At 52.8% G+C, this 23,018-nt stretch overlaps 1 protein-coding gene across 1 annotated transcript; it reads left to right on the top strand.

Annotated features, from left to right (window-relative positions):
- The first annotated feature begins 187 nt into the window (after nt 1–187).
- On the top strand, nt 188–22,675 carry LOC130605571 (disintegrin and metalloproteinase domain-containing protein 9-like). The gene is made up of 20 exons (XM_057421171.1): nt 188–215; nt 2,469–2,626; nt 2,802–2,866; nt 2,948–3,026; nt 3,791–3,867; nt 4,838–5,030; nt 6,983–7,057; nt 7,412–7,483; nt 8,436–8,605; nt 9,501–9,576; nt 10,370–10,524; nt 11,362–11,530; nt 12,175–12,267; nt 13,412–13,604; nt 14,644–14,749; nt 15,465–15,648; nt 16,792–16,869; nt 18,222–18,333; nt 20,331–20,436; nt 22,432–22,675. The coding sequence occupies exons 1-20, from the start codon at nt 188–190 to the stop codon at nt 22,673–22,675; spliced, it is 2,433 nt and encodes an 810-aa protein (XP_057277154.1).
- Nucleotides 22,676–23,018: the final 343 nt, after the last annotated feature.

Genomic DNA, 23,018 nt, shown 5'->3' with positions numbered 1-23,018 from the left:
AGCCAGGGAATGGGGGGGCTGAGGGCGCTGGAGGGTGGGGGGCAGAGAGGGGCTGAGGGGCACGGGGAGCAGGGCCCAAGCATGGCGGTGGGGATGGAACAGGGGGACGAGGCCGGGGGGGGATGAGGACGATGGAGCATCCCCACAGGGCCCGCTCAGGATGGGGAGCACAGGAGGAACGTGGGTGATGGCCCTGAGCCTGCTGCTCTGCACAGGTAAGGGGCTGGGGCAGGCATGGGGGTGGGATGGGAAGGGGGCAGAGGGATGTGCATGGGGTGAACACCATGGAATGGTCAGGGATGGGGGCACACATGGGATGTGGGGACACAGGGGACAACAGGCATCGGGATGGGGGGTATGCATGGGGAGGCACATGGGGGGCACACATGGGATGTGGGGACACAGGGGACAACAGGCATTGGGATGGGGGGTATGCATGGGGAGGCACATGGGGGGCACACATGGGATGTGGGGACACAGAGGACAACAGGCATTGGGATGGGGGGTACTCATGGGGCACAGAGGGGGACACATGGGATGTGGGGACACAGAGGACAACAGGCATTGGGATGGGGGGTACGCAAGGGGAGGCACATGGGGGGACACATGGGATGTGGGGACACAGGGGACAACAGGCATTGGGATGGGGGGTACGCATGGGGAGGCACATGGGGCACACATGGGATGTGGGGACACAGAGGACAACAGGCATTGGGATGGGGGTACACATGGGGAGGCACATGGGGGGACACATGGGATGTGGGGGGACAGAGGACAACAGGCATTGGGATGGGGGTACGCATGGGGAGGCACATGGGGGGACACATGGGATGTGGGGACACAGAGGACAACAGGCATTGGGATGGGGGGTACTCATGGGGAGGCACAGAGGGGGACACATGGGATGTGGGGGGACAGAGGACAACAGGCATTGGGATGGGGGGTACGCATGGGGAGGCACATGGGGGGCACACATGGGATGTGGGGAGACAGAGGACAACAGGCATCGGGATGGGGGGTATGCATGGGGAGGCACATGGGGGGCACACATGGGATGTGGGGACACAGAGGACAACAGGCATTGGGATGGGGGGTACGCATGGGGAGGCACATGGGGGGCACACATGGGATGTGGGGACACAGAGGACAACAGGCATTGGGATGGGGGGTACGCATGGGGAGGCACATGGGGGGACTCGCATGGGATGTGGGGACACAGAGGACAACAGGCATTGGGATGGGGGTACACATGGGGAGGCACATGGGGGGACACATGGGATGTGGGGACACAGAGGACAACAGGCATTGGGATGGGGGGTACTCATGGGGAGGCACATGGGGGGACACATGGGATGTGGGGGGACAGAGGACAACAGGCATTGGGATGGGGGTACGCATGGGGAGGCACATGGGGAGCACACATGGGATGTGGGGACACAGAGGACAACAGGCATTGGGATGGGGGGTACGCATGGGGAGGCACATGGGGGACACATGGGATGTGGGGACACAGAGGACAACAGGCATCGGGATGGGGGGTACACATGGGGAGGCGCATGGGGGGCACACATGGGATGTGGGGACACAGGACAACAGGCATTGGGATGGGGGGTATGCATGGGGAGGCACATGGGGAGCACACATGGGATGTGGGGACACAGAGGACAACAGGCATTGGGATGGGGGGGTACGCATGGGGAGGCGCATGGGGGGACACGCATGGGATGTGGGGACACAGAGGACAACAGGCATTGGGATGGGGGGTATGCAAGGGGAGGCACATGGGGGGACACATGGGATGTGGGGACACAGAGGACAACAGGCATTGGGATGGGGGGTATGCAAGGGGAGGCACATGGGGGGACACATGGGATGTGGGGACACAGAGGACAACAGGCATTGGGATGGGGGGTATGCAAGGGGAGGCACATGGGGGGACACATGGGATGTGGGGACACAGAGGACAACAGGCATTGGGATGGGGGGTATGCAAGGGGAGGCACATGGGGGGACACATGGGATGTGGGGACACAGGCACTGGGATGTGGGATGAGGGGTGCAGGCTGGTGGATGCATCCTAGGGATAAGGGTGGAGGATGTGGGTACAAGGGCAGAGATGAAGGTGGGGGGGGACACGGGCAGGGGATGCAGGATGGGAACAAGCCTGGAGGGAGGTGGGCAGAGGGCTCAGCACCCCATAACCACAGGAGTCCTCTCATTTCCCCCCCTTTATAACGCGTTCTCTGGAGCTGCTGGGGCTCTTTGGTGGGTTTGCATCCTAAGCTTCATCAGGAGCCAGCGGTGACAGCAAAGAGCTGCCCAGGCACCTCCTGCAGCCCTCACTGAGGACAGATGGGCACGAAGAGCTGACCAGACCCAATCCTTCAGTGCTCTCCCCTAAAGCCCTCCTCCTGCGCTGGGAAACCATCGCCGCTGCTGTGACTGACCCCCTTCCTCCCTCCACGCAGAACCAGGCTCGCGTCCCACTGGAGCAGCGAGAATCGTCTACACCGAAGTCACCGTGCCCCGGCGGCTGGAGGCGAAGGACGGAGCATTCCCGGAGGTCATTGGCTTTTCCAACCCTAGGGAAGCTCTGGAGCAGGGACTGCATCCGAATGGGCTGTGGGTGGGTGCCAAAGGGAGAACAGGGCGAGGAGATGGCTCCAGCTTCCCAACCCAATCATGGAATGGGTTGGGTTGGAAGGGACATTAAAGCTCCTCCAGTTCCAACCCCTGCCATGGGCTGGGACGCTTCCCACTGGATGAATACGCGGCATTAACGGGTGCTTTGACCATACCAGGGGCGCCGGTCCTATCTGATAACAGCAGAAGGAAACCACCACATCGTCCATCTGAGACAGGCCAAGTAAGGCTCTTCCCCAGCTTCCTTCCTCTGTTATTTTCCGCCTGGGGCCATGACAGGGAATGTTCCTGCTTTGCTTTCCAGGAATCTGTTAGTCAGGGATGTCCCAGTGTTCAAGTACAGTGAGGAGGGAGACCTGATCACTGAGTTTCCATATATTCAGGTAAGTTTAGGTCAGGGTTGCATCAAAAGCCAGGGCTAGATGACCCTCCTCAGCTCATTCCAATATGCTCGTGGGTCTAAGCAAGGGGTGGCTGTCTGTTTGCGAAAACATAGGTTATTTTTACGCTGTTTGTTTAAAGAAAAAGGAAGGAAATGGTAAAGAGACTGATAAAAAATGGGAAGAACCATTTCAGAGTCCTCAGCACATTGATTTCCCTGCCGGATTATGAAAGGTTTTAAAGTACTTTTAGTCCATCAAAAGTCCACCTCCGTTGTGTGAGAAATCACAAAATAACCCCCCAAAAATCATCATGATGCAATGATTGTAGAATCATAGGAGCACAGAACGGTTTGGGATGAAGGGACCTTAAAGCTCCTCCATTCCCAACCCCTGCCACGGGCAGGGACCCCTTCCACTGGAGCAGCTTGCTCCAAGCCCCTGTGTCCAACCTGGCCTTGAGCACTGCCAGGGATGGGGCAGCCACAGCTTCTCTGGGCACCCTGTGCCAGCGCCTCAGCACCCTCCCAGGGCAGAGCTTCTGCCTAAGAGCTCAGCTCAGTCTCCCCTGTTTCAGTTTGAACCCAGATGATGAGCTCTCAGGTCATTCTATGCCTTCACTCTTTACTTGTGCATACGAACAGCCCCTTCAAGGAGCTCAAGGATGGATGTGGGCAGGGGGTTCTGTCCCTTTACTGCTGTAGGGGCCTTTTGGACCGGGGCACAGGAGGTTTCCCACAGCCTGAAGCCACATTTGCACCTTGCAGGATGACTGCTACTACGAGGGGGTTGTGGAAGGCTTCCCGGGCTCCGTCGTCTCCATCAGCACCTGCTTTGGGATGAGGTAGGGCTCTTCCCAAGGGAGAATGCAGGGTCAGCCCCAAATGAAGCATAGAACCATGGGATGGGTTGGGTTGGAAGCAACCTCCCGAGCTCATCTCGTCCAACCCCGTGCAATGAGCTGGGCCATCCCCAACCAGACCAGGCTGCCCAGCAGCACGTGGTTAACTGGGAGAGGGATTTATGGGGCCTTGCTAAAGCAGGAGCCCTCATTCCTTCATGGTGCATCTCACTACAGACATTCAGCTCTTCAACCAGAGCCGAGACATCTTTTATCATTACAGATTTTACGCTGTCTCCATAGGGATTTTAAGGCACAATTTCCTGAGCAAAACTTTCTGGGATTCCAGCTCAGTGTTTGACGAGGCCACGTTTTCCTATTGGCATGCACACCCCAGTAATTAGGATCATTTTAGGGCTGTATTAACTCAAACAAGACCCAGTGAGCTTCTCTTCCAAGACCAGGCATGAGGCTGAGATGTGGCAGACCTACCTGCACCTTCTTCCTCCAACAAGCACCCCAAAAGGTGTCCAAGCTAAGTCAGGCTTTTAGGATGCACTTATTAGGAGATGCAGTCTATAACACTGCCTGTGTGAGGATAAACACGTCTTGGAGATGGATTCTCCTTCAAAGAGCTTTTATTGCCTTCCCACTCTCATTTAACACATAGCATTCAGCAGCAGCTTCTTCCTTCTTCCCCCAAGCCGCATGATTGGCCTCTCAAGGCTCTTATGTGTCCCAAACCTCGGCCATGACCCTTTTATCCCATCAAGCATCTTTTAGGTGAGCTCCTTGTTTATTCTCATGGGATCCCTGCCCATAGGAGCACTGATAAGAAAGAGCTAAATCTTCCCCTACCCCTCTTTCAAAAGGAAACCAACACAAAATCCGGGCTGATCCCAACAGCCCTGAACATCAGGGTGGGTCCTGGAGTCCACCCCTCTCACTGAGCCCTCTGCTTGCAAACCCACAGCGGGGTTCTGCAGATGGGAGACCTGAGGTACGAGATCGAGCCCCTGAGGAACTCCACAACGTTCCAACACCTCCTCTTCCGAAGGGCATTGGAAGGCGGCTCGCGCCGGCTGTGCCAAGTGCCTGGAGAGCACAAGGATCATCTGCCCCTGGATGGGGAGCTCGCCAATGGGAGTAAGATCCACGCTACTGAGGTAAGGACCCATGGGCTGCTCGGGTTGATGCTGCGCGTTCCTGTGTGCAGGAACCCGTTATGTTGAACGCTGGGTGTGATCCCACCATAGCACCATGGAATGGGTTGGGTTGGAAGGGACCTTAAAGCTCCTCCAGTTCCAACCCCTGCCACGGGCAGGGACCCCTTCCATAGAGCAGCTTGCTCCAAGCCCCTGTGTCCAACCTGGCCTTGAGCACTGCCAGGGATGGGGCAGCCACAGCTTCTCTGGGCACCCTGTGCCAGCGCCTCAGCACCCTCCCAGGGAAGAGCTTCTGCCTAAGAGCTCAGCTCAGTCTCCCCTCGGGCAGGTTCAAGCCATTCCCCTTGTCCTGTCCCTACATCCCTTGTCCCAAGCCCCTCTCCAGCTTTCCTGCAGCCCCTTCAGGCACTGGAGCTGCTCTCAGGTCTCCCCTTCAGGAGCCTTCTCTTCTCCAGGCTGAACTGACACAGTCCCTGCTCCTACACTCTGTTTGTCTGCTCTTCTTTTCCCTCACTGAGCAGGAGAATCCTTTCCAGTCCCATCAGATTCATTGCACCTCCCTGATGGAGCTGTCCCCAAACCTGCTGGCACGCTGCGTTAGCCACAGGCTGCTGGGATAGATGTTGAACAGTTTCTCCTCCGGGTCTGACTCACCTGGGACTTCATTTAACCCATCCACACATCTCAGCAGTAAAGATCCAACAACCGCCCTCTCCGTGTCTTTAGTACTCACCTTCTAGTAACTAAATCTAAACTCTACCGCCCCAATTCGCTCAAATCCCACCCAAAAAGAGCTTTAGTGATGTCCGGGTTCACCCATCTGCTGCTTTGTTGCTCTTCGGAAACACACTTTGCACGCTTGCAACGAACTCAGCTCGTTCTGGCACCATTCGATATTGGATATTCCTGATCTGCTTCCCTTTGGATGCAAAAGCAGGTTATTTGCTGGGATTGGTGAATGCTGTTTGAGCTGGGGAGGACTTTGCCGTCGCCGCTCCTGCCTCCCAAAGACCTGAGATACCGTGTTATGTCTGTACCTACGAGCATGGGTTATTTATAGTGACAGCCTGGCCTTGTATTGCACTCGGTGCAAGAAATAGAGCGCCATTCAGGGATGCTGCCTCCTGAGAGGAACATGAAGCACTGAGATGAAAGGATTCCTGACCAGCTCCCATGGGGGGAAGACGGCTTTCTACATGGCTACAGCTGCGCTGGGTTTAGCGAGAAGCCATTGGGGAAAGAGGAGGGTTTATAACAGTAGTAATAATGAAGTGGTATTCGTTCACCAGGCCCTGTGCTTACAATGACTGGAGCGACAGCATTTGGTTAGCCACGCGTGCTTCTGCAGCAGCCAAAGGGGTTAGGGAGCTGTCTCTTTGAGAGACAGCAACTCCTCCTCTCTTGTACCTGAAAACCCCTTGGAATGACTCAGGAGTTGTCTTCCTCATTCCCATCCCAGCCAGTGCCGAAGCTGCCACCAAGGCTTGTGCCGGGTCAGCTCCTTTTTCCCCTTGTTGTTTGACCAAACCTGCTGATTCTGGGTGCTCTCCGTGGCTCAAGGTCCGCTCCCTCCATCACAGATGGGATAATGCTGTACGGGGCAATACCATGCTCCCAGGACAGGACAACCCCGCAGGTTACCCGTTACCCAAGTGCAGCTGGATAAGGATTCGGAAGGGCTCTGAATCCTTGTAGGGAGCTGATTCGACTTCAGCAATGCCAGGGAATCCCCCCGCTACCAAGAACCCCCCTCTACAGCCTTGCTCTGTCTCTGCATCTCTCTGCTCTCACCCCAGCTCCACATTGCACTCAGTCCTTCTCCAATGTGTAACTGCCCCGCGCTCTTGTCCCAAAGGGGAAGTGTGGGTTAGGCTGAGCGATGCCTCTTTGGTTCTCTGCACTGAGGTGGGAGCTTTCCAAGCTCCTCAGTAACCACATTTGGTCTCTTGCAGGAGGTCGGTGGTCTCAGGCCGGTGTCCGTGCCTGCCAGATACTTGGAGCTGGCTCTGATCACGAACAAAGAGCTGGTAAGCAGGAGGAATCAGAGCGTGGGGTTCTGCTGGAGGCAGACCCTGGGGTCCAGCATCGGGACGCAGCCTCTGCATAGAATCATAGAATCATGGAATGGTTTGGGTTGGAAAGGACCTCGAGATCATCCAGTTCCAAACCCCTGCCATGGGCAGGGACACCTCACACTAAACCATGGCACCCAAGGCTCTGTCCAACCTGGCCTTGAACACTGCCAGGGATGGAGCATTCACAACCTCCCTGGGCAACCCATTCCAGTGCCTCAGCACCCTCACAGGGAAGAATTTCCTCCTTAGATCCAACCTAAACTTCCCCTGTTTCAGTTTTAACCCGTTACCCTTCTCCCCTTTCAGTTTAAAATTAAGAAGAAGAATGAAACCCTGATGCTTCACATGTTCATTTCCATCAGCAACCTCCTGAACACGGTGAGTTCTAATGATGTGGTTAAATACAGTCACTGCTCCATTGGCAAATTCCCCTGGGAAAGAGATGAGGGATTCTCCCTACAAGTGCCTGAGAGGAGGATGGAGCCAGGAGGGGCTGGGCTCTGCTCCCAAGGAACAAGGGAGGGGACAAGAGGAACCGGCCTCAAGCTGCACCAGGGCAGGTTTAGATGGAGCTGAGGAACAATTCCTGCCCCAGAGGGTGCTCAGGCATTGGAACAGGCTGCCCAGGGCAGGGCTGCAGGCACCATCCCTGCAAGGGTTCACACCCCATGGAGGCGAGGCCTCAGTGCCATGGGGCAGTGGTGGCCTTGGCAGTGCTGGGGAACGGTTGGACTGGGTGAGCTTAAAGCTCTTTTCCAGCCTGGTTGATTCCATGATTCAATCTGTGTTCCACAGCGCTGTAAAACCCACTTCAATGTTAAAACATTGCTTCAGACAGGAGTGAAGTCACTTTAAAGATCACTTTGAAATCACCCCTTTAAACCACCTGATCGGGAGCACACATCAGTGTTACTGGAAGATTTCTGGCAGCTCAGTACCATCTCCCATCTCTTCACTTCCTCCTTGTTCTGAGCCCTCCAAAACAGCACACGGGCAGGGACCCCTTCCATAGAGCAGCTTGCTCCAAGCCCCTGTGTCCAACCTGCCCTTGAACACTGCCAGGGATGGGGCAGCCACAGCTTCTCTGGGCACCCTGTGCCAGCGCCTCAGCACCCTCCCAAGGAAGAGCTTCTGCCTAAGAGCTCAGCTCAGTCTCCCCTCGGGCAGGTTCAAGCCATTCCCCTTGGCCTGGCCCTACATCCCTTGTCCCAAGCCCCTCTCCAGCTTTCCTGCAGCCCCTTCAGGCACTGGAGCTGCTCTCAGGCCCCCCCTCATCAGGAGCCTTCTCTCCCCCAGCTCTCTCAGCCCTGCCAGCTCTTGCTCTCCCCAGGTTTACAGGCGCCTGAAGCTCAGCATCGTCATCAGAGCGGTGGAGATGTGGACCGGCTCGGACCGCGTGGCCACGTCCCGCAGCCTGGCCCGGACGCTCAGGTCCTTTTCCACTTGGTCCCAGAAGGAAGCCGCCGCTCGCCTCAACTTCGACAACCTCCAGTTCCTGCTGTAAGAGATGTGCCTTCTATCACCGCGCTCCCAGGCCGGCCACGGGGAGATAAGCACCAAGAGCATCCCCATCTCTTCTCGCTTTGACACCTGTCTGCTGATAAGTCTTTTGTGCTGGTGGTATCTGGTGGAAAAGAGCACAACGGCTTCACCTAATGTACTAATCAGCAGGGTTTTGTCATGTAAATTGCTACAAGAATTCACTCTTCCCTTTCACTGCCCTCTCTTACAGTTCCCCCCCACGCGCACACAGCGCTCGGCTCATTTCCAGCTCCGATACACTTGACTGCAACTGAGTTATCCTCATCCCATTTTCACTTCTTACTCATTTTCACCTAGACGAGCCGCTGGTTTTTGAGCTGTAATAACCCATTGTCACACCGTTTACAACTCAAACCTCTCTGCTAGAATGACGCCGTTTAATAGCACTTATTTCACTCTTTTGCTTTCTCAGACCTAGCACCTTGTGTCTGTTTTGTCTGTTCCTTTTTCCTTCATTCTGGGGGCAAGAAATCTTTTGGAGAGTCAAACATAGATACATAAAAGTAATGAATACTTCTCTTTTTCAAATTCAACGTATTATATTGCCAAACCTTTTAGAAATCATTCTGAATAATTGTATTTTATTGAAATAGCCTTTAGGTCACTCTTCAAGGAGTGGGGAAGCAATGAGTTTATCAACCATGGTTCTGCCTCCTTAATATCCCCCCCTAGCATCTGCGGGTACCACCCCATATGGGGTTGCCATAGGAGAATGAGTGATGCTGGGCTTTTCTTTAAGAAGAAGCTTTTTGTCACCCCAAGCATCATTTCCCAGCTGCAATTCAGAGGATGCATCCCATTATTGAGACAAAGCTGTTCCGTGTTCCTTTAACGTTTAAATCTTCCCCTGCAGTGGCCAGAACTACAAGGAACGGGGATTTGCCTGGAAGGGGACAATGTGCAAGCCGAATTCCATGGGTGTTGTTTCGGTAAGGGGAGATCCGATGGGTTTGCACTGCCTGAAAGGCAAGAGAAACCTTCCATACTGACAGTGAAACCTTGGAGGTAATCCTCCATAACCCCTGGGCTCAGCTTTGCATCCTCTAGGAAGTAACACCGAAACTGCACCTAAAGGAGGCGATGCTGGACTTAGAACCACGGAATCAAGCAGGTTGGAAAGGACCTGTCCATCCAGGCAAAACCGGATGACAAAGACCTGCTCATCCAGTCCAACCGCTCTCAGCACTGCCCCATGGCACTGAGGCCTCGTCTCCACGGGGTGTGAACCCTTGCAGGGCCGGTGCCTGCAGCCCTGCCCTGGGCAGCCTGTTCCAATGCCTGAGCACCCTCTGGGGCAGGAATTGTTCCTCAGCTCCATCTAAACCTGCCCTGGGGCAGCTTGAGGCCGGTTCCTCTTGTCCCATCCCTTGTTCCTTGGGAGCAGAGCCCAGCCCCTCCTGGCTCCATCCTCCTCTCAGGCACTTGTAGGCAGCCATCAGGTCCCCCTGAGCCTTCTCTTCTCCACACTGAACCCCCCAGGTCCCTCAGCCCTTCCCCATCACACTTGGGCTCCAGGCCCTGCACCAGCTCCATTCCCTTCTCTGGCCCCTCTCCAGCACCTCAATGTCTCTCTTGCAGTGAGGGGCCCAGAACTGAGCCCAGGATTCGAGGTGCAGCCTCACCAGTGCCCAGTGCAGGGGGACAGATCTGGACCTGAAGGTCCCCACATCACCATACACTGACATGGGAAAACGTGGCTCTGGTTTCTCTTCCCACCTGCAGTTCCCTGGCAATGACACCGTCAATGAGGTGATGACGCTCGCCCACCAGATCGGGCACAGCTTGGGCTTCGCCCATGATGACTCCAAAGAGTTTAAAACCAAATACTGCAGCTGCAACTGCACCCAAAGAGGATGCATCATGAGATCAAGCCCGGGGTAAGTGCCGCAATGCACAGCTTCATTGGGCACAGGCAAGATATCTCATAGAATCATGGAATGGTTTTGGTTGGAAGGGACCTTAAAGCTCATCCAGCTCCAACCCCCTGCTACAGGCAGGGACACCACACTCTAAATCATGTCACCCAAGACCTGAACACTGCCAGGTCCTCCTAGGATGGTCCTCCCGTCCCATGCACATGGAAGTCATGGGATAGGAGCACCAAGCACACAAAGACTTGAGTGAAAACCTCAGCAAGACAGAGCACTGTGTTTCATAGCTCTGATCCTTCAGTTTTGCTGCCATCCGTTCCAATAGGAGCCCTGTTACCTGAACCTACTCATTAAATGTAGAGGTTTCCAAACCTCTCACTTCAGCCCGTAGTTCCTCCAGAATTCCTAAGTTCAATGATTCACCATGTTCGGTGGAAGCATAGAACACCAGGTTGGAAGGGACCTCAAGGATCATCTGATGCAGCCTTGGGGTTGAGTTCTTTCCAGTTTGGCTACAGTAGCTCCCATGCTCTCATTCATTTATGGCTGCCCCATCCCTGGCAGTGTTCAAGGCCAGGTTGGACACAGGGGCTTGGAGCAAGCTGCTCCAGTGGAAGGGGTCCCTGCCCGTGGCAGGGGTTGGAGCTGGATGGGCTTTAAGCTCCCTTCCCAACCTAAACCATTCCATGATTCCATGATGTATACATGAAAAAGGGAGATGAAAAAGGCTTATTCCCTCTCTCTGTCCGTATTCCTCTTTGCCAGTTAATCGACTTGTTCTTTAACTCCATCAATTCATCATGCAGATGCTGTGGTTACATATATTAATGGTTTCTCTTACAGAACTTGCTTGGCATTCAGCAATTGCAGCTCAGACCAGTACTACAATGAAGTAAGAAGGAGAAATAAACCCTGTCTCCTCAACATCCCCCCCTTAAAACCAGTTCTCCTTGAACACTGCGGCAACGGCATCCTGGACAAAGGGGAGGAATGCGACTGCGGCAGCGATGAGGTGCGCAATTCCCTGCCGTCGAGGTGTTCAGAGACCTCTCCATACCTCATCCGCATGGGGAGGGCTTTTCCTCCTGCCTCTGCTCATGTCCATCTTGCTATTTGTGTTCTTCATTTACCCTGAAGTCAGTGGGAAAAGGGCTTTTCAGAAGCGCTTGCACTTTGGTACCTCCTCAGCTCCAGCTCCAGGCTGTGCCACTTTGGGATGTTGGAGTTTTCCAGTGGAAACTCCTGTTTGCCCTTTGTGGGATCATTACTTGTACAAAGGTGCTGTCAAGCCCCAGCCTTTGCACTGCCATTTCCCCCACAGAGTGATCTCTGGGTGTGTTAGATCCAGGCTTGGGTTGAGCATCCTGCACCTTGCTGGTAAAGAGAATCACCTGCCTTAAGGAATTATACCAGGAGAACCCAAATCCCACCACAGAGATGAGATGGAAGCGCTCGTGTTTAGAGGGAAATGTGAATTGCTTTAAAAGCATCTCCATAAGATGCATCTCCCTCAACTCCAGAAGGTCCAGAGCTTGTAGAGCACCAGCAAACACCATTTCCCCCTTCGTTTCCTTTAATTCTGGTCTCTTAAGCCAGAGAAAATGATGCACATAAGAAACCCTCATACTGCGATGACACGGCATTGTGTCCTTCCAGGAATGCCTCCACGAAGGATGCTGCTCCCCCTCCAACTGCATGCTTGTGCCGGGGGCTTCTTGCTACAGAGGTGAATGCTGTCACCATTGCCAGGTACATTTCAAGTGCAACAACTGCTACTGGCTTTGTAAGGGATGGGAAAGCATTGATGGATTTGGGTTTCCCAGCTCTGAGGTGCTCTAACACCTATTTCCTCTATTCCTCACTATATCTGGCTTGAAAATATCACAGAATCATCATGGAATGGTTTGGGTTGGAAGGGACCTTCAAAGCTCATCCAGTTCAACCCCCTGCAACGAGCAGGGATATCTGCTACTGGAGCAGGGTGCCCAGAGCCACATCCAATGGCCCTGAACGTCTCCAGGGATGGGGCATCCACCACCTCTCTGGACAACCTGTGCCAGGGTTTCAAACCCTCACTGTAAAGGGTTTCTTTCTCACGTCCAGCCTGAATCTCCCTCTTTCAGTTTACAGCCATAACCCCTCGTCCTGTCCCAACAGCCCCTCCTAAGAAACCTTTCTCCCCTCACAAGCAATGTCAGACCTCAAGAGCAAGAGGCAACGGTTACATTGACTTCCTTAGGAAACAAACCCTTCCTGGTCATCCTGTTCCCCTCCTACGTCCCAAACTCAACCAGAGGAACCCCTCATAGGTTGTTCTCTAATGCTTTCAATGAGGATTGGGACACTGGTTAAGGCAGGACCTGGGGCTGTATCCAGCTGACTGGAGACTGCTCATGCTTAGGCAGGAAACAAAGAGCTTAGAAGCACCAAACTGGGTCAGACCAAAGCCATCAGCAACAGCAGCAAAGAGGGAGGGTGAGGCCAGAACCTACTGACCCAACACAAGCATTGGTGCCACGCACCCAACGTCCAACAATCACAAGTGTGGCTGAAAGCAAGGAGGTTCCAAAACCTCCTTTCTGTTCCTGCTGATGTTGAGGCCTTCGGGAAATCCAGCAACGTGGTGTTTGTGGATTCAACAAACCAAGAATTCCAGTTTCTCTGCTGGAATATGAGCAATCTCCATGTGCAAGGGCTCCATTTCCATAGGGCAGCAAGGACTTCAGTCCTCCAGTCCTTATTCTGTCTCACTCATTGCAAATTCAAGCTGCTGTTCTTCATGCTGCCCCTTTGGGGCATTTCCTAAGCTCTTGCCACAGGGGTGTCAGTAAACTGGGCCAGACCCCGTGGAAAATGAATCCACCAAAGCTCATCTTGGGGCTTTTCTTTGCAGTTTCATAGAGCAGGAAAGATCTGCAGAGGAGAGGCCAACATCTGTGACCTCCCCGAGTACTGCAACGGCTCCTCAGCGGTCTGCCCCTTGGACACCTTCAAGCAAGATGGAACCGTATGTGGAGACAATGACCACTGCTATGAAGGCAGCTGCCACAGCCACGAGGCCCAGTGCAAAGCTTTATTTGGCAAAGGCAAGAGAGCTCATGGAATCATGGAATGGGTTGGGTTGGAAGGGACCCTAAAGCTCATCCACTTCCAACCTCCTGCCATGGGCAGGGACCCCTTCCATAGAGCAGCTTGCTCCAAGCCCCTGTGTCCAACCTGGCCTCGAGCACTGCCAGGGATGGGGCAGCCACAGCTTCTCTGTTCCATAGTCTCACCACCCTCCTAAGGAAGAATAGGAGCATACAAAAGCCCTCTGTAAGTAAAACCAGGTTCTTCTGTGGCCTTACCCCATTTATGAGCACTTTGGAGAACCCCTGCAAATGAAGCCAGTAGCATTTCTCATGGAAGGCATTGCTGGGGAAGACAAAGATACTGATAAGGCAGAACATCTTTGTCCTCATTTTGACATGGGACCCAAAGGCATTGCCACACCAGCCTTTACATGGCGCTACCACCATGTAAAGATCACTCTGCAGAACATGTGGGCAATGAGGTTTACTTTGAGAGCATTTTAGATGCTTGAGCACTTGGGAGCCCTGCCCTGACCTCAGGCTCTCCATGCTCTCCCTCCATCCTCTGGTATTCCATGGACATGAAGATGTTCTGACAAAACTGGAGTCCCCTGGGCTAGAAATGGTTCTGCCTTATTGAAACCCACATCTTTGAGCTGGTTCTGACCTCTAACAGGAATTAAGTGTTTCTGATATGGAATATAATGGTGGCGATCCTGCTTTCATGGTCAATGGCAGATATAGTGACCTGTGCCACGCAGCCAGTTAAAGACTTACAGAGAAAAACAGGATTGGAAGAGATTTAAGGTTTTGAATCCAATTTATGCTCCATATTCTTCTGTATAAATGACCATGGTCCGTTGTGACCATTGGTCAATGTCTTGGTGGCAAACCTCTTTGTTTAGTCCCTTCGTGCTTACATTGACTATTCTGGTCCAGAAAAGGACCAGAACATAAACCATGGCAGGTCAAATGCACTCATAGAAATGATCCAGAGGGATAAAGGGATGCCATAGTCCCTGTCCCTCCATAAACATCTCCTTTTGCTCCACAGCCGCCCAACGTGCTCCATTGAGCTGCTTCCTGGAGGTGAATGTCCGAGGTGACCGGTGTGGGAACTGTGGCTGGAACGGGACACACTTCACAAAATGCCTGGAAGAGTAAGTGCTGGATACTGGGGTCCAGTGGCAATGTCCCCAGGAGTAACTTGCTCCCATCCACAGCTCTGCTGTGCAGCAGGACCCAACCTGAGCCCATGTTCCAGGGGTGCCCTGAGCAGCGCCCAGCACAGTGGCACAAGGGCACCCTCATCCCCGTGGTGATGCCCTTGGGGATGTTCCCCAGCACCCCATTGGGTTTCTTTGCTCAGCTGCTCACTGCGATGGAGCTGGGGTGCCCCAGGGCCCTTTCCCAGAGCTGCTCCACATGGGCAGATCCCCAGCCTGGGCTGCACTCCAGGATTAGGTTTCCCAGGGGTAAGACCTTACACTTGTCCCTGTTGGACTCCATCAGGAGCATATAAAACGGGAAACACACATGAAATTGAGACTCAAAACGACAAATGGAAGCATCTCTGCAGCTTCTGGAGTGACACACCAAAGGGCTGCGCTGATGTGCCCAAGGCACCGACACCAACTGGCTTAAAAGAGTCAGTGTGGATGCTGTTTAAGTGTCCTAACCTCAGAAAAGGGGTGTTTGGGTGCAAAATGTCCAACAGGATTGTCCCTGCACATCTGGAACCTCTGACCATGCCCAGGGTTGCTCCAAGCATGTGAGCTGGAGCGGGTTAAACTGATACCAGGGTGTGCACCAGCACCATGGATCACCACATCCCAGCTGTCCCTACAAACCCTTAGAGCCGTCTGTCTGCCCCAGGAACGTGCTGTGCGGAAGGGTGCAGTGTGTTAACATCAAGAGGGTACCAGTCAGGGAGGATGGTGAGACCGTGGTGCAGACCGCCATCGACAACGTGCTCTGCTGGGGGCTCGACTTCCATCTGGATCCAGACACTCCCGACAAGGGGGCAGTGAAAGACGGGACATCGTGCGGCAGGAACAAGGTACCCTGTGAGCACCAGGACACGTGGATAGTACAGGGGTGGAGATGAAACGTGAGGAGTTTGATCCTAAAGGAGACGTTCATGGTCTCCAATCCAAACCCCATCGTGCCTTCTGGTAAAGCTTCCTTTGGCAGCTGGAAAAAAAAACATCTCGTATTGGTTTTGTGGGGTTTTCCCTCAGATTAAGAGAAAAAATACAATAATTGGTATTTTTGTCCCCATTAGAAGAGAAAAGAAATGCATTTTGTTCTTCTTTTGAGGTTATTGCCAAAGCCAACCTTTATTTGTTGCACATACAAAAGAATCTGAAGTGTTGTTCCAAGAGCAGGACTCACTCCTTCCCTTTGGCCCACATAGAAAACCAAATTCCTGTTGAGCTGCTGACATACTGAAGGATGAGTTTCCTGCTATTACATGGCAGGGAAAATACTCTGGAGGAAAACAGAGGTGCTGAGTTCCACCAAAAGGGAAGGAGCTCCTGAGGGCCGGCTTTGGTAGCGTTGTCCTTTCAGGAGACGTGGGTTTCACATCACCAAATGCAAAGGGTCATTAAAAAAAGAACTCATTTGCAAGGCCAAAAGTAGAAAATGCATCTCCTTCGTTCTCCTTCTGTACAGAGGAGATGAGTTTGTGCCTGCTAAATTTGGAAGATACCTCCAGGTTATTCAGTGGAGTTCCAAGGTCTGGTTCACATCATGGACAGGACAAGACCAGAGCCACAAAGTGCTGGGAGCTGGGGGAAATGTGTTGATTTCTATCCAAAGATCAGGATTGTGCCCAAGAGCCCATCCATCCAGAACCCTCCACCAGCCTCGGGCAGTTACCTAGGGAAAGGGTATGAACAGAACAGGCACATATGGTCCTTCCTACTAGCATTGGCCCTACCTTCAACCATGTTCAGCTCTTAGCTACTCAGTTCCTTTGGTACAAGTGGTTGCTGTGCATTTTGTCACCCTCACGGGGTTTGTTCTGTCTCTCCTTTGCTTTACCTTGGCCCTGGAACCCCAGAGCTTCATTTTATGCTTCCCTAATGCTTGTTTAGAGAAAGAAAAGTCTGGAACAACACAAAAGGACTGACTGTTTCTCACTGCTTTCATCCGCCCTTTTATCATCCCACTAATCCCAACCTACTTCTACCTGCAGATCTGTATGAACAGGACGTGTGTTGGTGCAGCTTTCCTCAACAATGATTGTGGGGACACCAAATGCTATGGCAGAGGGGTACGTAGGACACCTCAGAGTGGTCTTTGACTATAAAAGCATGAAGTGTCAATTGGCCTCTCAAAAGCACTATTAGAAGTCCAGAATCATCCCTGGTTCAGCAACACAGAGATTCGTTTGGGTTGCACCCATGACTGAGCTCTGACCACCCAAAACTCTTCTCTTGGTTCCTTTTACCCTTTTACTTCTTTGTTCCCTTAAATAACACTTCCACATCACAACGTTTCATCCTTCACTGCACCCGTCAGTGCTACGGAATGTAACATGGGTGGAACTGCAGAGAGCATCTAAAAAACCCATGTTCAGGTCTAGAAATCCATTTTCCTTACAAATAGCACAGAGATGGCCCATTTTGTACCACACTGGCTGCACGTCATCTTATAGACAACCTACATTTGGGACATTAATGCTGGCAGAACTGTTTCATATGTGGATCTCTTTATGGCATCACTTCCAGCAGCTGCCCCTTTCCAGCCTCCCATTATTCCTGCCCCCTGTCCAGCCAGGGTCATCCCACCACATTCTTAGAATCACAGAATCAGCCAGGCTGGAAAAGCCCTTCAAGCTCACCCAGTCCAACCATTCCCAGCACTGACAAGGCCACCATTGCCCCATGGCACTGAGGCCTCGTCTCCACGGGGTGTGAACCCTTGCAGGGCCGGTGCCTGCAGCCCTGCCCTGGGCAGCCTGTTCCAATGCCTGAGCACCCTCTGGGGCAGGAATTGTTCCTCAGCTCCATCTAAACCTGCCCTGGTGCAGCTTGAGGCCGGTTCCTCTTGTCCCATCCCTTGTTCCTTGGGAGCAGAGCCCAGCCCCTCCTGGCTCCATCCTCCTCTCAGGCACTTGTAGGGAACAATTTGCTGCACCCCATGAGAGGTTCCACTGTTACAGACCATGAGTGAGCACCAAGAAACGCAGGAGCTGAGTAATCCAGCCCGGACAGACACATGAATACACAACCAAGGCAGTCACGGTCCTGACTTCAAGAAAACACCAACTTACTCATTCTCTCCTCTGTCATCTCCTTGCTGTCGTTGTAGCACCTCTTGCTGGATCCTCAGTGATGGATCAGGGACTTGCAGTGCCCTCACTTCACGGGTGCAGCAGTCACCTAATGATGGGTACAAGCCCACAGCCCCCAACAGCCTGGGACCAGGGCCCCCAGTCCATCACCTCTGCCCAAAACAGGCTGAACATTGCCACAGTGGAGCTAAAGCAGAGCAACAAAAGCATCTCAGACACAGATCTCAGCCAGCCTGGCTCTGCTGCGCTCACAGCCTATCCCCAGAGACAGACAGGGCCCATCATGATCTCTTTGGGTTTCATGCCATAAAGCACGTGCTTGCTTTCAGGTGTGCAACAACAATGACAACTGCCACTGTGATTTCGGGTGGGCCCCTCCGGACTGCCAGCTGGAAGGGCTTGGAGGCAGCATTGACAGTGGGCCACCCCCTCCTCAGCACCGTAAGTACCGTGCGCTGGGACCTCCCTGCGCATCCCACTGCCCGTCTCAGCTTGACGACGATCTTACAGGTCTTTTCCAAGCTCCTCGAGTCTCTGATCCGATACTTAAAGATCAGTTCAGACTTTGTTCGGGCAGCTCTTTGTCCCTTGCTATTTAGCCACGTTGGATTATTTTCTCTCCTCTCCTTTATTTTACCTTACCTTACCTCACCATTCTCTTACCTTACTTTACCTTACCATTACCTTACCTTTGTCTTACACTTTCTTTCCCTCCTCTTCCCTTCTCTTCCCTTCCCTTCTCTTCCCTTCCCATCCTTTCCCTTCCCTCCCTCTCCCTTTTCCCTTCCCTTCCCTTCCCTTCCCTTTCCTTTCCTATCCTTTCCCTTCCCTTCCCTTCCTTTCCTTTCCTTTCCTTTCCTTTCCTTTCCTTTCCTTTCCTTTCCTTTCCCTTCCTTTCCTTTCCCATCCTTTCCCTTCCCTTCCTCTCCCTTCTCTTTCCCTTCCCATCCTTTCCCTTCTTTCCCTTCTCTTTCCCTTCCCTTCCCTTCCCTTCCCTTCCCTTCCCTTCCCTTCCCTTCCCTTCCCTTCCCTCCTCTCCCCTCCTTCCCTCTCCTCTTCCTGTTCCCTTCTCTTCCCTCCTCTCCTCACCTCTTTTCCATCACTCCAGCTGCACTCACTTGCCTTTCCCCGCTCTCCAGACCATTCCCAGTGCACCCACACGAGCTGCAGATCGATTCCATTAAGCCCCGAGGCCCAGCAGCCAGCACACACTTCAGGAAGCTGCTTTATGAGGGTGTCCTTCTTCTAGAACCTTCCTCTCCTCTCAGCCCAGGCACCCAGCAGAGCTCCCCTCTCTGCTCATCACTTCTGCTGCTGAAGGACTTTTGGGTCTTTCTGCTCTTCATTTCACCAGGCCAATGCCACACTGCTCAGGCAGTAACTGGCATGGCAGAAACCACACTCCATTGAGCAGGTAACAGTTGATTTGCCAAATCAGCTGTTCGTCAAGTATCAACCCATTGTGGTATTCACCTCTCAGATACTCAAAGCAGGGTTAGATGGGGCTTGGAGCAAGCTGCTCTAGTGGAAGGTGTCCCTGCCCGTGGCAAGGGGGTGGAACTGGATGAGATTTAAGGTCCCTTCAACCCAAACCACTCTGTGATTACATGACTTATCCATACACTAATGGCACAGTGAAGCACCAGCCATTAGCTGAAGGAGATGTTCAGCTCACATTACCTTTTCCTTCAGTGCTGTACTCTTCACAGAATCCCAACCTGGTTTGGATTGGGATTGGAGGGACCTTAAAGCTCCTCCAGTTCCAACCCCTGCCACAGGCAGGGACCCCTTCCACTAGAGCAGCTTGCTCCAAGCCCCCGTGTCCAACCTGGCCTTGAGCACTGCCAGGGATGGGGCAGCCACAGCTCCTCTGGGCACCCTACATCCTTCATCTGTGTGTCCTTCTCAGGAACCACACAGGAAACCTTCCTGCCCATTCATTATGTCCACAAACTCCTTCCATGCAGCCCCAAACACTTGCTGGTTCCAGGTCTATGCAACATTACTTCAGTCTCTACACTGTATACCTCAAGGCTTTTCATTGCTTCTCAGAAGGATAGGAACAACGGTAGCTCCCAAGCAGGGCGTGCTGGAGGTCATTAGGAGACCCAGATTGGGAGCAGAAGTTAGAGACAATCATAGAATCATAGACATCAGGTTGGAGGAGACCTCGAGGATCACCTGCTCCAAACTTTCCAGGCACAGCATGACCTAGACTCAATGTCCCACCACCCTATCCAGCCCAATCTTAACGGTGTCCAGTTGTGGGGAGTCACCACTTCCAAGTGAGCATCTGTTGCTCCAGGGTTGTACACTCCTGACTACCTGAACACCCATGACAAGTGCTGCTCCCACCAGAGCTCCGCGGTGCCAGGGATACCCAGTGTGCACACAGCATCATGAGCATCATGCTCTTCCTTTCTCTCTTCCATCCCAAGCGTTCACATCTGCAAGGAACATTGTCAAAACAGCTAGACTGATGCTTTTCTTCATCCTGGCCTTCCTGCTGCACAAGAGGGCTGCCTTTGTTCGCTGCCTCCGAAGGTGAGTCCATCTCCACTGAGCTCCACATCACCAGGTAAACCTGAGGCACATCCCACCTCCTCTCACCAAGGTTCTCAGCATCCCCTTCCATGGAAACCCTTTATGTCAGGGGTTCACAGTGCAGGGCTTACCACCCTTTGTGTGAGCCACGTTCCTCAGGCATCAGGCAGAACTTGCAAGGTAAGGCAAGCAAATCGGCTCTGATCCGTGAGGAGAGCTCTGTCACAGCTTGCTGCCTCTCATCCCCAAAGGGCAGCTCCAGCTTGAAGAGTTTTCAATCCTTCCTGGGAGGTTTTCCATGGACATTTTGAAACTAAAATTGTCCAAGTTCAGGGTGTTTTGTCCTAAAGTTCAGCTTTTTCTAAAAGGCTCTTCTTTTTTTAATTCTTTTGGGATATTCAATCCCATTTTCTAGATTTTTCCTTTTTTTTTTTAGTTCACTGAAAAATGCAAATAGAAGTTAGAAAAACAAAAGAAAAAGAAAGATTTTATAACAGTGGAAAAAACAGGAAATATTTTACAACAGTTTGTGGAGGATAAACACTCTTATCCTCTTACTGCTCTGCACATTTTTCCCAGGTCAAATTGCTTTATAAGCTTAACTGAAAGAACATGGGAATGTAACTGCAGAGAGGGAAAATCATGGAATCCCAGACTGATTTGTGTTGGAAGTGACCTTAAAGCTCCTCCAGCTCCAACCCCTGCCACGGGCAGGGACCCCTTCCATAGAGCAGCTTGCTCCAAGCCCCTGTGTCCAACCTGGCCTTGAACACTGCCAGGGATGGGGCAGCCACAGCTTCTCTGGGCACCCTGTGCCAGCGCCTCAGCACCCTCACAGGGAAGAGCTTCTGCCTTATCTCCAACCTGAACTTCCCTGTTTCAGTTTGAACCCATCACCCCTTGTCCTGTCACTGCAGTCCCTAATGAAGAGTCCATCCCCAACATCCTTGTAGCCCCCTTCACACACTGGAAGCTGCTCTGAGGTCTCCACGCAGCTTCTCTTCTCCAGGCTCAACAGCCCCAATGTTCTCAGCCTGGCTCCATACAGGAGCTGCTCCAGCCCCTGAGCATCCTCGTGGCCTCCTCTGGACTTGTTTCAACAGCTCCATGTCCTTATGTTGAGGACCTCAGAACTGCACCCAGTGCTGCAAGTGGGGGCTCACAAGAGCACAGCAGAGGGTCAGGATCCTCTCCCTGAGCTGCTGCTCACGCTCTGGGGGTGCAGCCCAGCACAGAGCGGGGTTCTGGGCTCAAGCGCACACTGAAACTGGGTCATGGGGAGCTTCTCCTCACCCAGCACCCCAAGTCCTTCTCCTCAGGCTCCATCCCATCTCCCCCAGCCTGGGTTTGTGCTGGGGTTGCCCCAGCCCGGGAGCAGGACCTTGCCCTTGGCCTGGTTGAGCTCCATGAGGTTCACACAGTCCCACCTCTGCAGCGTGTCCAGGTCTATGTGGATCCAGCCCTTCTCTCCAGCGTGTCACTGCACCACACAACTGTGTCATCACAACCTCATTCACAATCCCAGACCAGAAAATGAGCCGTCGCATTCCCCTCCGTGATCTCTGCACATCCACAGGCTTCAGATTTCCTGGGCTCATTTATCCTGCCAGGAAGCAGGAAAGATCCACACAGAGATTTGCTCTACTCTGTGCAGCAAGCTTGTGTTGGTACCCAGCTACCTCCTGTATTCCCAGTTTAGGTACCTCTACCCTATGTTATAGTCTCCAGAGCAGATTGAATGAATGCTTTCCCCTTACTACAGTGACCTGTGGGTCTAATCTCGGGTCAGGATTTAACCTTATGTGAAACTAGGTAAGAAACAGGATTTAACTTACTGCACAGCTCTATTTCCTTGTTGTTCTACATCCCAGTGTCAGAGGACAAGGAAACCCTACCCAGTATTCCTCATAAGGTATTTGTCTATCAACAAAAGCAGCTGATGCTGCATGAAACCACTGTCCAAAGTCCATGTTCACTGAGCACTTGATGTTATAGGTATCGTAGGTGGCTATTTAGAAGAAAGGACAAAGGATGGAGTAGGAGTCGTTCTTCTTCTCTGAAAGATGTAAGTATTAAAATCCACGTTCTCAAAGGGCTTTCACTTCTTGGTACCTTCCAAACTTCCTTCTCCTTTCGCAGTAATTCTGCTCCCCGTTGTTTTCAGTGCAAGGTGGAAGCTGCCAGTGAGGACACAGGCAAAGGGTGCAGCAGCCCTGCAGCAAACGGGTTGGGTTCATGACAAAAGACAGTTTGGGGTAAAAAGCAGCATGTTCCTACAAACAGCAGTGCTTTCATTGACAGCTTCATGGTGGCACAGCTGAAGGAAGCACTAGCAAACGCAGGAATTCTGTCTAGACTGGGACAAACAGGAGATCTCTCCCAAAATGAGCTCTATGAGGCTGCAAACATCCGAGTGTCCTGGCAGGGAGGGTCAGGTTCAAGTCTTTGCTTTAGTCCTGGCCATGGGGCTTTCCTGCTGTGGTGCTGCTGTTTGGAGAGGTGGCTCATTCCTCCAGGAATGTGGCTAATCTAAAGCTGATGCAGTTTGTTCAGATTAAGTTTTCCAAGGAAAAGCTCCTTGG

This window comes from Pezoporus wallicus, unplaced genomic scaffold (genome assembly GCF_028554395.1).
Source record: "Pezoporus wallicus isolate ANWC-B61680 ecotype Strahan unplaced genomic scaffold, APGP_CSIRO_Pwel_v1 contig_8372, whole genome shotgun sequence".
Classification (NCBI taxonomy): Eukaryota; Metazoa; Chordata; class Aves; order Psittaciformes; family Psittacidae; genus Pezoporus; species Pezoporus wallicus.
The sequence above is the reverse complement of the archived record's forward strand: the minus strand, read 5'-3'. Positions and strand labels throughout refer to the sequence as shown.

What these genes read in the sequence shown, in the direction of transcription:
- LOC130605571 (XM_057421171.1), top strand. Translation starts at nt 188, where the DNA reads ATGGCCCTGAGCCTGCTGCTCTGCACAG. An exon ending in CCAAATGCTATGGCAGAGGG is followed by an intron (nt 16,870 to 18,221) that starts GTACGTAGGACA and finishes GCTTGCTTTCAG; the next exon opens with GTGTGCAACAACAATGACAA. An exon ending in GCCACCCCCTCCTCAGCACC is followed by an intron (nt 18,334 to 20,330) that starts GTAAGTACCGTG and finishes TTCCATCCCAAG; the next exon opens with CGTTCACATCTGCAAGGAAC.